This window comes from Esox lucius, chromosome 2 (genome assembly GCF_011004845.1).
Source record: "Esox lucius isolate fEsoLuc1 chromosome 2, fEsoLuc1.pri, whole genome shotgun sequence".
In the NCBI taxonomy this organism is placed as follows: domain Eukaryota; kingdom Metazoa; phylum Chordata; class Actinopteri; order Esociformes; family Esocidae; genus Esox; species Esox lucius.
This window is the reverse complement of record NC_047570.1, coordinates 20,608,014-20,620,533: the sequence shown is the minus strand read 5'-3', so window position 1 is coordinate 20,620,533 and position 12,520 is coordinate 20,608,014. Positions and strand designations below refer to the sequence as shown.

The window sequence follows — 12,520 nt, the reverse complement described above, 5'->3', positions numbered from 1 at the left end:
GCGGCACGCTTGCCTTAAATGCAGTGTGTCAATGTAATGTTTGCACTGCTAAATGTACACCCATGTTTTCTTCAATTACAAATACAAGCCCATGACAACCTCAGATTTATAACATTGTAATAAAAAAAATTTTATGTCACTTTGAGAAAATGCTTTCTGTCATTTCCACATGATGATTGAGCCTTTATTTCTAGCGATATTGGTGTCTGCAACTAGGTGACATTTGCACTTGGTGTTTCATTAACTGACCATGGATGTGGCAGTGGTTTGAGCTCACAAAAACAAACAACCACCAAAGGAAAGGCCTGAGCTCCCAAGAGAGTTCCCAAACAATCAGTTGCACTCAATACTTGACAATATCCATGATATAATGCATTGACAAGTGCCTTTCTGCTTCATAGAATTTAATATATACATTATTTATTGGTAGCTAGGGTTGTACATGTTTTCCTTGATTAACTAACAAGATACACATTACTGGTAGCATTTGTTATTACTAAAGGTTATGTATGAGACAAACTTAGCAAATATGAGGTTACTGTACTGTTATTTTGCAAAATAAATTGCTAGCTCAACACACAAAAGTAGCTACATTAGGATTGTAGCTAGCTACTGTATCTAACATTTTGCCGTCACCTGTGTCCTCACAGTCTGGTCATGTTAATTTGGTTTACATACAACAAACATCTAGATAACTAACACACATACTACCCTGGAAGAAATGTAGACCACTCCTATTTTTTCTTAAATCCACATCTGTACATTTATGGCAGCCAAATCTGCCCAATTCCAGCCTTGCTGAAGCATCCCCAGATCATCACCTATCCTCCACTAAATTTCACAGTGGGTGCAAGACACTGTGCCTTCTAGGCCTCTCCAGGTCTCCGTCTAACCATTAGATGACCAGGTGTTGGGCAAAGCTGAAAATATGACTCCTCAGAGAAGATTACCGTACTCCATTCCTCTACAGTCCAAACCTTATTGTCTTTTGCAAACTTCAGCCTGGCTCTTCTTTGCTTCTCATTGATGAAGGGCTTTTTTCTAGCTCTGCCCCAGGAGTCTGTTTCTAACTGTCCTGGCCGTGCACTTCACCTCAGCTGCTGTTTGCCATTCTATTTGTAGGTCACTTGATGTCATCCAACCGTTGTTGCGAGACATTTGAATGAGTTGACGGTCATCTCGGTCAGTGGACAGTCGTTTTCGCCCTCTGCCAGTCTGTAGTTTTGTTGTGCCCAATGTCTGTTGCTTGACCTTGTTCTTCTGAACTGCCGTCTTTTGAATTTTCAAGGATGGACACGATGACTCCAACTGTATCCCTCTGCCTGTATAGCCAGAAATGAACCCTTCTTTTCCTCACTCAAAGCTTTTCTTTTCAACTCTTTGGCTGAATTATTTTATTGTTATTCCAATTACATTTGAGGTACTACTTGCACTGTTTTTGCCATCCAGCTGGTCCTATTGCAAGAAGATAGTGATGACCACAGCCGTGTTTTTTATACTTTTCCTTGTTAAATTAGATTTGGTTCAGGTAATCACCTAATCAGTACCTCATTAAGTAAAATGAGGTGTGCCGGTGTTGGAATGTAACAGACACAGGAATGGAAAGGAATGTAGAGATGTTAATTTAAGAAAAATTTGGAGTGGACTCCAGAGCTGTATATATGGACGGGTTGATTATCAAAATGTACGTTAGAGCCCTAGCCAAAAGTCAGGTATTCCTCTTTGGTTACCAGGCTGAAGACCAGGGCTTGAATATAGCCTGTTACACTGGTCAATATTTAGTGGGGGGTTGGGTGAAAGAGTATGAAAGACCTGGCTGAGTGTAGCCCTGCATGGTATGCAGTGTTAAAATGTGTGTGCGCGCTTGTGATCATAAACATTTGGCTCCATAAGAAAGACACTTTTCCTAATGGTGAGGACTATTATAATTGGGTAGCAATCTTCTATCATGAGCATGTACCGTCTGGCAGCACGACCTGAGCATGCCTCATGACAACAGACAGCCCTTAGTCATGGTATAATGGCCTTACAGTATACTGTCCTCTCTGGCCTTACTGCTGAATTAACAACTTACACTGTGGTGTCATGAATTACATGGGTGGTCCCGGGAATGAAAACCACTCTCTTGGCATTGCATGAATGAAATCTGCTAACATGATGTTGGACATATATTGATGAGCCAAAACAATATGACCACCTGACTAATATGCTTTTGGTCCTCCGCGTGGCACCAAAACAGCGCCGACCCGTCGAGGCATGGACTCTCCAAGACCCCTGAAGTTTTCTTGTGGCATGGATCGGACTTGTTGGTCCGGCACATCCCACAGATGCTCAATCAAGTCCTCAAACCATTCCCAAGCAATTTGCATAGTATTGCAGGGTGCATTATACTGCTGAAAGAGGCCACAGCCATTACGGCATACCATTGCCATGAAGGGGTGTACCTGGTCTGCACCGATGTTTAGGTACGTGTCACTGACGTCCACATGAAACCCAGGGTTTCCCAGCAGAACATTGCCCAGAGCATCACACTGCCTTCACTAGCTAGCTGGCTTCCCATCACTTTCCCAGGTAGACAGCGCACGCATACACACCTGTCCACGTGATGTAAAAGGAAACGGGACTCATCTGACCAGGCGAATTTCTCCCACTGTTCCAAGGTCCAGTGCTGATGCTCGCGTGGCCATTTTAGGCGCTCTCAATGGTGGACAAGGGTCATCATGGGCACTCTGACCAGTCTGCAGCTACATAGCAGGGTGCGATGCACTGTGTGTTGAGACACATTCCTCCTGTAACCATGATAAAACATTTCTGTGACTTGTCGTTTTGAACCAGACTGCATATTCTTTGTTAGCCTCACACATCAATGAGCCTTGGGCACCCAGCATCCTGTTGCCGCTTTGTGGTTTCTCCTTTCTCGGATCACTATCAGTAGGTACTTACCACTGCTGACCGGGTGCATCCCAAAAGCCTTGTCGTTTCATGCTCTGACCCAGTTGTCTGACTATAACAATTTGACCCTTGTCAAAGTCACTTAAGTCTTTATTCCAGCTCATTTCTCCTGCATCCCACATATTGACTACGAGAACTAATTGTTTTCTTACTATCTAATCTACCCAGACCTTGACGTACCCTTGTTAGGAGATGATCAATGTTATTCACTTCACCTGTGAGGGGTCATAATGTTTTGGCTCATCAGTGTACTTTGTTAAACCTGAAGTAAGCAAGCAAGTTTATTTATATAGCACAATTCATACATCGAAGCAATTCAAAGTGATTTACAAAGAAACATATATGAAAGTACAATAACATAAAAACAAATACTCAAATGAAAACATCAAAACAAATGAATACATCATAATAAGAAAAAATACAATACAACAAGAAAATAAGATTAAAAATGGGATAAAAACATAGGAAGCTATAAGGCTAAACAGTGTGTTTAAGTGCTCAGTCATAGGCATGTGAGAAGAGAAGTATTTTTAACCGGGATTAAAAAATGAATACGTTTGCGGCACGTCTAAGATCTTCTAGTAGTTTATTCCAGTTTTGTACAGCAAGTGCTAAACGCAGCTTCTCCATGTTTAATTTGGACTCTGGGCCCTACTAGCTGACCTGTGTTCATGGATCTAAGAGACCTGCTCGGTTTATATTCTTCAAACATATCAGAAATGTATTCGGGTCCTAAACCATTCAGAGATTTATAAACTAAAAGCAACACTATGAAATCTATTCTGTAACTGACTGGAAGCCAATGCAAAGATTTAAGAACCGGAGTGATGTATTCTGTTCTTTTGGTCCTTGTTAACATTCTAGTGGCAGCATTCTGAATGAGCAGCAATTGTTTTATAGTATTTTTCGGGAGTCCAGTTAAAAGGCCATTACAGTAGTTAACCCTACTAGAGATAAAAGCATGGATGAGCTTCTTTTGGTCTTTTTGGGACACCAAGTTGACATGTTGAAAATGTCAGGGGGGTCCAGGGGGAGTTCAGCTTTAATGGCTGGCTCTTTGGTGTCCCTGTTGAAGCTAGTGTAGAACCTGTTTAACTTGTCTGTGATTTTTAGGTTGGCCCTGGATGAGCTGTAGGCCTCCACATGGCCGGACCTGAATGCAGCATCACATGCTTTTAGCAGTTGTCGTACCTCACTGTTCATGCTAGTCTTCTGGTTGGGGAAGGTCTTTATTAGTTTATGGGTGGTGACGTCATTGGTGCAGGTGTTGATGTAATCCAGAACGGAAGAAGCATATGTTTCAGTGTCCGCATGGGAGTCCAGGGTGGCTTGAGTGGCAAACAATCTCCAGTCTTTGTGTTGAAACTGGTGTTATAGTAGTGAGTTTGCTCCCTCCGGCCACACTTTGACTGACCTCACTGATGATTTCACCCGTTTAATTAGGGATATATACTTGGGGAGTAGGAACAATGAGAGGTGGTCACACTGACCCAGGTTGGGGAGAGGAATGGCTTTTTAGGCTTCTGGAATGTTTGTATACACCGGGTCCAGTGTAATGTCTCTTCTGGTGGGGCAGAAGACATTTTGATGGAATAAAAAAAAAAAAAAAATCTGATTTGAGTGATTCAAATTGCCTGCACAATAAAGGCACCATCCTGCTGGGCAGATTGCTGCTTACTAATAGCAGCCTGAAGCTCTTTCATTGATAGTTTAGCATTAGTATCCGGTGGAATGTAGGTTGCAGTAACAATAACAGATTCTGAGGCTAGTAGAAAGGCCTGCACTTAATCATCAGGTTCTCCCGATTGGTTGAGCAGTGACTCCCGGTTATGTTAGTGTTTGATTAAACATTATATTTATTTTAAACATGTTCCCAAGTATACATTTTCTTTCTCTTTTTCCCACTGGGTTACATACTGTATAATATAAAATAGATCTAGATCTAATAAACGCTGTTATTGGTTGTGTTGGGGCTGAGGGGCCCCTGTATAGGTTTTGGACAGACTCTGGTATGGTTGTGGAGGAGAGGCCTTTACATGGTTTGTGGAGGAGTCCTGATAAGCGTTGTGGAGTAGCTGAGTGGCCCTGGTCTGGGTTGAGGTTGAGCCGAGAGGCCCTGGTATGGGTTGTGGGGCCAAGGGCCTCTTCTATGCGTTATGGAAGGGTCCTGGTATGGGTTGAGGTAGAGCCCTGGTAGTCAGGGGGCACTTGATTAGCTGAAGGCTCCACATATTCAAGTGCTATCGGTCTAAATATTGACATTTTGCACTCACAGAAGATTTTCCCAGGGGCCTCGGACCATTGTTGGCCATCAAGGTGCCTTGTAGCCTGTAAAAAATAAAAAATATAAAATCATACAAAAAGAACAAACAGATGAACTGATAAACAAAAGATTCACAAGCCCTGAGGAGTTTTTGAAAAAATACAACATTTCCGCCTTCTGTATAGGCCATGAAAAATGACACGTCTTTGTGTTAATTCAAACGCCAGTGTATAGGCCCAGCCTCATAGTTTTAGCACATTGTTTGTCTATAGATGACATGAATAAGGTGTCGGAAAACCAAGAGGAATTTTTGGAAGAATGTCATTTTCTCCATGTGCCCAAGTAAATGGGCTACAAAAATGGCATGTCTTGGCTGATTTCTCTGAGAGGTTTTAGTGGGGCTAACAAGTTGAGTTCAATGTCAGTGTATAGGCCCATACTCTAAGTTTAAGCACATGCATCTGTTGTCTATAGGTGACATGAATAAATATAGAAAACATAAAATACTAAGTAGTTTTCACCTTGTGAATATGATATTATCATATGTGTATAATATCAATATTGCATTTTTTAAATGATAGTAATCGTTAATACCGGTATATCGCAACAACCCTATTTTTAGCCTGATTGTGAACATGTGTACCAACTTGTATTGTAATACAATTAATGGTGTCTGATATATGCATTAATTGAAGGTTTATTGGTCAATAGTTGTCATCAGTGTAGGATCTTTGTCGTTGCCCTTCGCTTTGGCTGTGATGCCCTGAAAATCATTGTATGACTTATGGCCACCATGGCCTTTTTGCCCCTGCCAGTGTGAAAAACTAGCGGTCAGCAGTTTGTTTGAAAGTTTGTTTGTAGTTGCAGTTGAGAACAAGCAAGCTAGCTAGTTATCGATGGATAGTTGACTTATTTAGTGTTTACCTGAATCAAACACCTCTGTTTTGGAAGGTTTGTTCATGAGCAACTGGGAGGTGGGAAAGTTCCAACCTCCTAGTGAGAGAATACTGGAGAATATACCTGATGTTAGGTTTGACATCACTCGATATGGCAGTGTTTGTGGTAAAAGATTAGAAAACAAGAATTACTTGTGGTGTTAAAGGATACTTATGCCTCTGGCTAGCTAGCTTTAACATTACTTAATTAAACTGTGAATACCGTAGCCTTGATGTCGTCATGTGAACACTCCCAAAACTTTTTAAATGAAACATATTCCCAAATCTATAAACATTTTGAGGGAGGAGTAGATGTAATTTCAAGGATTAAAACAAGACAATAACTTTTTATGTGGAAAAAGCCTCTGTTATAATAAGTTATTATTCTAAATATCATATTGAAAAAGTGAGTAATGTATGTTTTTATGCCATGCATGTTTTCTTGTTATCAGCGATTCAAGTTGTTTGTTTGTAAACTCCAAATCCCCTTATTTCTTTCAATGGCCTTTGTGCCCTGGCATGTGGCCTTTGTGTCCTAAACATTTGTGTGAAACCAAAGGCCAAATGGCCTTGCCCCTAAAATTACAAAATTCCAACCCTGGTTGTCATATTATTTCATTATTCCGGTCTGTATTATGCAAGGGTTAAAGCCCTTTATCTATGGATGCCAAATTCCAAGTTACCTGAAGTTTGTTCAACTGGTGCAGTAGGAGTAGCTTGAAGAAATTTTCACAAATTCAGAATGGCAGAAATTCCATCAAGGCTGGAGCTAATGGATCATGTATGTTAATAATAATGACCAAGAACAAATACAATAGGTTTTCAGACGTTATACTGTTGAATCTTTAAAGGGGCACTGCCTCTAAACAATACTATATCACGACTTGTCGCCTCCTTGTCTTCCATAAGGTAATTAAACTGGTATAGTACTAGCTAGTCCAGGGTTGTTTCAGGAAGATTAGTGTCTAAAGCAAGTGTCTAAGGACATTACAAGTCAATGTAAACTGACAGACGGACCGGTGGGAATGTTTAAATGGGGAATGTGTCAGTCACTCAGATACATTTTGTAGAAAAATGTAATTTAAAACATTAACTGCTTATATCTACTGGTCATTTTTTATATTTTTTTTGCTAGTAGTACAGTAAAGAAATCTTCCATATTGCTGCTTTAAAAATAATGAACTACTGTAACACAATATGGTTTCACCAGTGAACTGCTGAAACCCTAATTATACATACAATTAAATTCAATATTAATGCAGTTTTTCAGTGCATTCCCTTTAACTACTGGGAGCTTATACCCACAAATCAACTGTTTCTGTCAAATGTTATCAAATATGACTCGTGTCATCAAACTGCACCAACAATGGCAGCAATTTTAGGCCGTGTTTTTTAACAATAATCTTGTTGAAGAGTGTTAGAATTCAGCCGTAATGTATGGTGATCAAATTATGTAGAATCTGTGTCAAATTGATGGAGAAGTATGCTCTGTTGTATTGAAAATTTGTAGCACAGATGTTTTCCGGTAAACGTTCCATTATCTTCTCACTGTAAAGGTGGTTTCTAGCTAGCCCATACATTAAAGAGTGTTTCTACCTTGCACATATCATGTTTCCACCAGAACCCCCGTGCCAAATGGTCTATGTAAACATTTCACATTCCTTAGATTGGCAGTGCGTGACCTGCAGAGATAATCTAAACACAGATTAATACAGTCATAATATTGTTTGAATATTTTGTATTCAAACAGTATTACGTTTAACCAGCGTTAGACTTCTGTTTGGTTGTGTTGCTTAGAATGATGAGCCTCCTGAATAATATGTGAGGCATTTCAATAATACTGTTTTACAGATAAATAAAATGTTTCCTTTCTTTATGAAATCTTTATCAATGTGATTTTTTTTATTTAAATAAAAGCATTTCTTTGTCTCTAGGAGCTTTTCCTGCTGGTGCTCTCTATGCCCGCCAAGATCGGCTTCAGCGGCCCTCACACATTGCCACAAAGACATTTCAGGCACTGCGTATGTTTGTCAACGATGAGTTGAATGAACTGTATGCTGGACTCTGCGCTGCACAGACAATCCTTAAACCTGGCGGCCGGCTCTGCGTATTGACCTTCCATTCACTAGAAGACCGTTTGGTAAAGCGTTTTCTTCAAGGAGAGGATTTGAATGCCCCACCCCGTCAAAGTTTTCGTCAGAAAGTCAAGAAGTCGGAAGAAGGGGTGGATAAGGAAGGGGACAGTGGTTACTGGGTTGACCTGCAGAGAGGTGTGCTGACACCACAGGCCGAAGAGGTACTGGAGAATCCAAGGGCACGCTCAGCTAAACTCAGGGCAGCATTTAAAAGAAATATCTCTTCTAGAGCTTTTCCATTGTAATATCAATTGTAATCCATTGAAAAAGTTTCCATAATATATCTGCAGTACTTGTGGAATGATAGTGTTCTTTACCAGAAACTAATTTAGATATGTAAAAAATGCTTAATATCTATTGTTCAACAAAAGCCACATCAGCTTTTGTTGTGAAATGGAAAAGCTGCACCCTGCCTCACCTCCACTGGTCTCATATAAACAATGACAGATTGGCTAAACAAGTGTCTTGTTATTGGTATTGTTCGAAGGGTGACTGGAACTACCATTTTCCAAAAATGTGTAATCCATATGGTGAAAGTTTGGAATATGTGTAAAATAAAATGGCAGCTAGTTAGCATACAGTCATCCTTTATTTCAGGTTGGTCCATTCAGTGCTTATCATTTGCGCAGGGGTTATTTTCTGTTCTCTAACTGCCTGTAAACTATATAGGAATTTCACAAACTGGAATTCACAAACATCATTGTTTTACAATTTACCATGTTGTTTTAAGATTTTAATAAGAATTTTAATTAAAACAGATTTTCTGTGGTTCCTGATCAATTTTTTGCAATGGTTTAAATGGTCCGGAATATTTGTTTAATACTATATACACACATACTTCACACAGCTTGTTCGTTTATCTCTTTTTGTTGCTGTATTACATATCCTCATAAGATTAATTATTGTCATAAGGCTTAGTTTTATATAATATATAATATAAAGGGAGCCTTGCATAATTAAACCAGAGTAATATTGTAGAAACTTGAAAGTGAAAAGCAATACAGTACATCCCCCGTATCTGCGAGAGATAGGTTCTGCGAACCGTTGTGGATGTGGAAAATCGTGGATAAGTGACACAAATTGCGGGTAAGTATGAATTCTACACAATCGCATCTAGGAAAACAACATATCGTGCGCGTGACCGTTTATTTGCATAATCGTTATGTAATGGGCAGTTTACTTTATATTTTCTTTATATTTGCACGTCATGCAATTAACCGGATCGACGCTTGGATGGCTGAAATTAGCGTGTTTTTAGAATTTCGGACTTCTTGAAAAAAAATTGCGGATACTTGAGTTTGCGAATGTTAAACCGCCGATTGCTGGGGGTTTACTGTATAAACAAAAAACCAAGCAAACATAGTTCAGTTGAACCGCAATAGACAGTGTTGCCACCCCAAGATTCGAACCTGAGTCGCCCACATGAAAGGCTGTTTCGTTAAACAGTACACCACGGAGCTCTACATCTGCAGGGTGTCAGAATAGGTTCTTGTCTCTATCCTGATAAATCCTCTTTTGCCCCTGGCCGTTTTAATAGTTAATTGGCCATTTGTGAATTACATTGACACAGTTAAACTGACTACCGTTGCTTACTAAGTTTACCTCCACGACAAATAGCGGCCATGTATTGCGTTTGCCACTGGCCATTTTAACAGCGTATTAGCCAGTAATAAACTTTACCGGTACCTACTAACTTACCGGAATAGTCATAAGAATTGCACAATTGCTAGCGAGTCTGCCAAAGCTATATAATTTCATGGCATAAGAACGTATTTTCTTCTTTCATGGCAAAACGACGTACTTCGTGAATGACATTTATACAAAAACTCAGAGGTGGGGGACTCGAGTCACATGACTTGACTCGAGTCACAATTTTCAGGACTTGTGACTTGCTTGATTAAAGTATGGAAATTACTTGACTTGACTTTGACTTGAGAACAAGTTACTTGAGGCTTGACTTGACTTGAAGTGGAAGACTCGACAATGACTTGAACTTATAATAAACAAACAGCAATACAATTATTTTATATGTTGTGACATCAACACCACTAATCAGCGTTTAACGCTGTACAATTCAAACCGCGCCAAACATGGCAGACGGTAACGTTAGTCGAGCTCCACAAATAGTATCGTTTGGATACAAGGACTTTGAACTGGACCGTGTGAATAAAAAAAGATTTGCCAGATGCAAAATATGCAACAACCTCAAATTTCATTCGTCATTTTAAGAACCACAAGGAAAGGTAAGAAAGTAATCTCTTTATATTCAGTTTCACTAAGATCTATAACGATTATTACTAATGTAATGAATTAATCTTTTCTGTTTGTCATAATTTGGCCTTGGTTGCATATTATGTTTTTTTTTTCTTGTTAGAAATGTGACCATTATCATTACTGAATACATCTGGTAAATAGATGTAAGGGAATTTGACTATAACAGTGGCATAGCCTGAATTTTTATCGATGGGCATCTTAAAATGAGCGTGCATGTATATTATTACACGTAGGCTATTATGTCTGTATTAAATGTGCGCATTTTCAAGTGTTTGTGGACTGCGTGTGGAAACTAAAAAGCATTGTGCTTACACCATAACAGTTAACTTTACTGCATGAAAGGCTAACATGGAGGCGCCGATGTGATTGCACCTAAACATTTCGAAGAGTTTTTTTTTTTACTCATACAGACAAGAATAATTACAGCGTAATTACATATTAGGCAGTTTTTCAGTCACAATAATTAGTTTATAAGGTTGTTATTATTAGCCCTTATTACATGAATTGGCTGAATTTCAGTGCAGAATGCGTGTTATTTCTTGATAACAGACCGTTACCATGAAAAACAGCGCGTTGCTATGGACGCAGCAGGATTCTAACCAGAGACGGAACGGACTATTTTCTTTAGAGGAAGCAATACAATCGTTTTTAAATCAATAAATTCCTTTTGAAATCAATATTTTGTGTCAAATTATAGATTTATTTGGTAGGTAGCCATGTAATAAGCGGGATAAGGTATAGCGAGGCGGTTGTTATAGCGAATACAACCCCCTGATGTGCACCGAGCGCACATCAGAAACAGAGGACAGTGTGTGTGTGTCTTCATCTCTTTAGTACTGTGACTTGACTTGAAACTTATAAGGACTCGACTTGACTTGCTTAGGGTGAACCCTTGACTTGACTTGCTTGATTTATCTGAACTGTGACTTGAGACTTGACTCGAGACTTGATGGTTAAGACTTGAGACTTGCTTGGACTTGACCATGTGTGACTTGTCCCCATCTCTGCAAAAACTATCAATGAAGCCTACGATAACTAACTTTTTCATGATGTGAAAAGACGAGAGAATCGCGGAATCTACCAGAAATAATTAATAAATGTTGTTGCTCTAAATAGATTCAGACTTAGGTCCTCCACATGAGAGGTACTGTCTTTAACCACTACGCCATGCCATGGCATTACGCGTTTCAGCAGTCGCTAGACTCCATTGAGGATTGGGTTAAACTGATTATTAAGTTTACCTCCACTCCAAATAGTGTCTATGAACTGTATTTCTTTTGTCACTGTCTGTTTTAACAGCTTATTAGCCGGTAATAGGCTTACGAGTATCTACTAACTTCCTAGGAATAATTGAGCAATTGCTAGCGAGACTGAAGATTAACTATTCCGTGCCAGAAACAGTCGCAATATAATCATATACATTTTCAGATTTTAGGCAGCAAAGTTTTCATCTATACGGAATAATTCATAATGCGCACTTCATCTCGCCTGCGAGGAGATACGAACTCGGGACCTATACATCACAATTCCACTTCTTTAACCTCTACGCTATTTAACAAAGGTTACTCTCTCACTCAGTAAGACACATTGTCTCTTCTTAGACCGCACTGCTGACCCGGTCCGGCAAAAACACATTTCATTCAGATCAATTTCTTCAATTAAGTAAAATATTTTAGTCTTGAACAAAAATATTATTGTTCACTATTTAGTGTTATCTTATCGCGTTGTTCTACATATACATGATCTCCTCTATCCACACATTTTAAAAGGTATTATTCACTATGCTTCACTAACTAAGCACAACTTAGTGAAGCACAACTAAACAACTATAGAATGTTTTGCAATATCAACTTTTCCGTAAAGTACGTTTGCGGTCATGTAAGAAACTAGTTAATAACTCTCATTAATTAGGCCTTCTGCTATGTTCTAAAATATTCAATAGCTACTACATCAGGAGATGA

At 39.3% G+C, this 12,520-nt stretch overlaps 1 protein-coding gene across 1 annotated transcript in view; it reads left to right on the top strand.

Annotated features, from left to right (window-relative positions):
• The window catches only part of mettl15 (methyltransferase like 15), a 152,432-nt gene extending 143,379 nt beyond the window's left edge, over positions 1 to 9,053 (top strand). The window contains exon 6 of the mRNA XM_010890490.4: positions 8,085 to 9,053. Within this exon, the coding sequence (XP_010888792.1) occupies positions 8,085 to 8,530 (446 nt within the window). The 3' untranslated portion in view covers positions 8,531 to 9,053. The remainder of the gene's footprint in view (positions 1 to 8,084) is intronic.
• Positions 9,054 to 12,520: the final 3,467 nt, after the last annotated feature.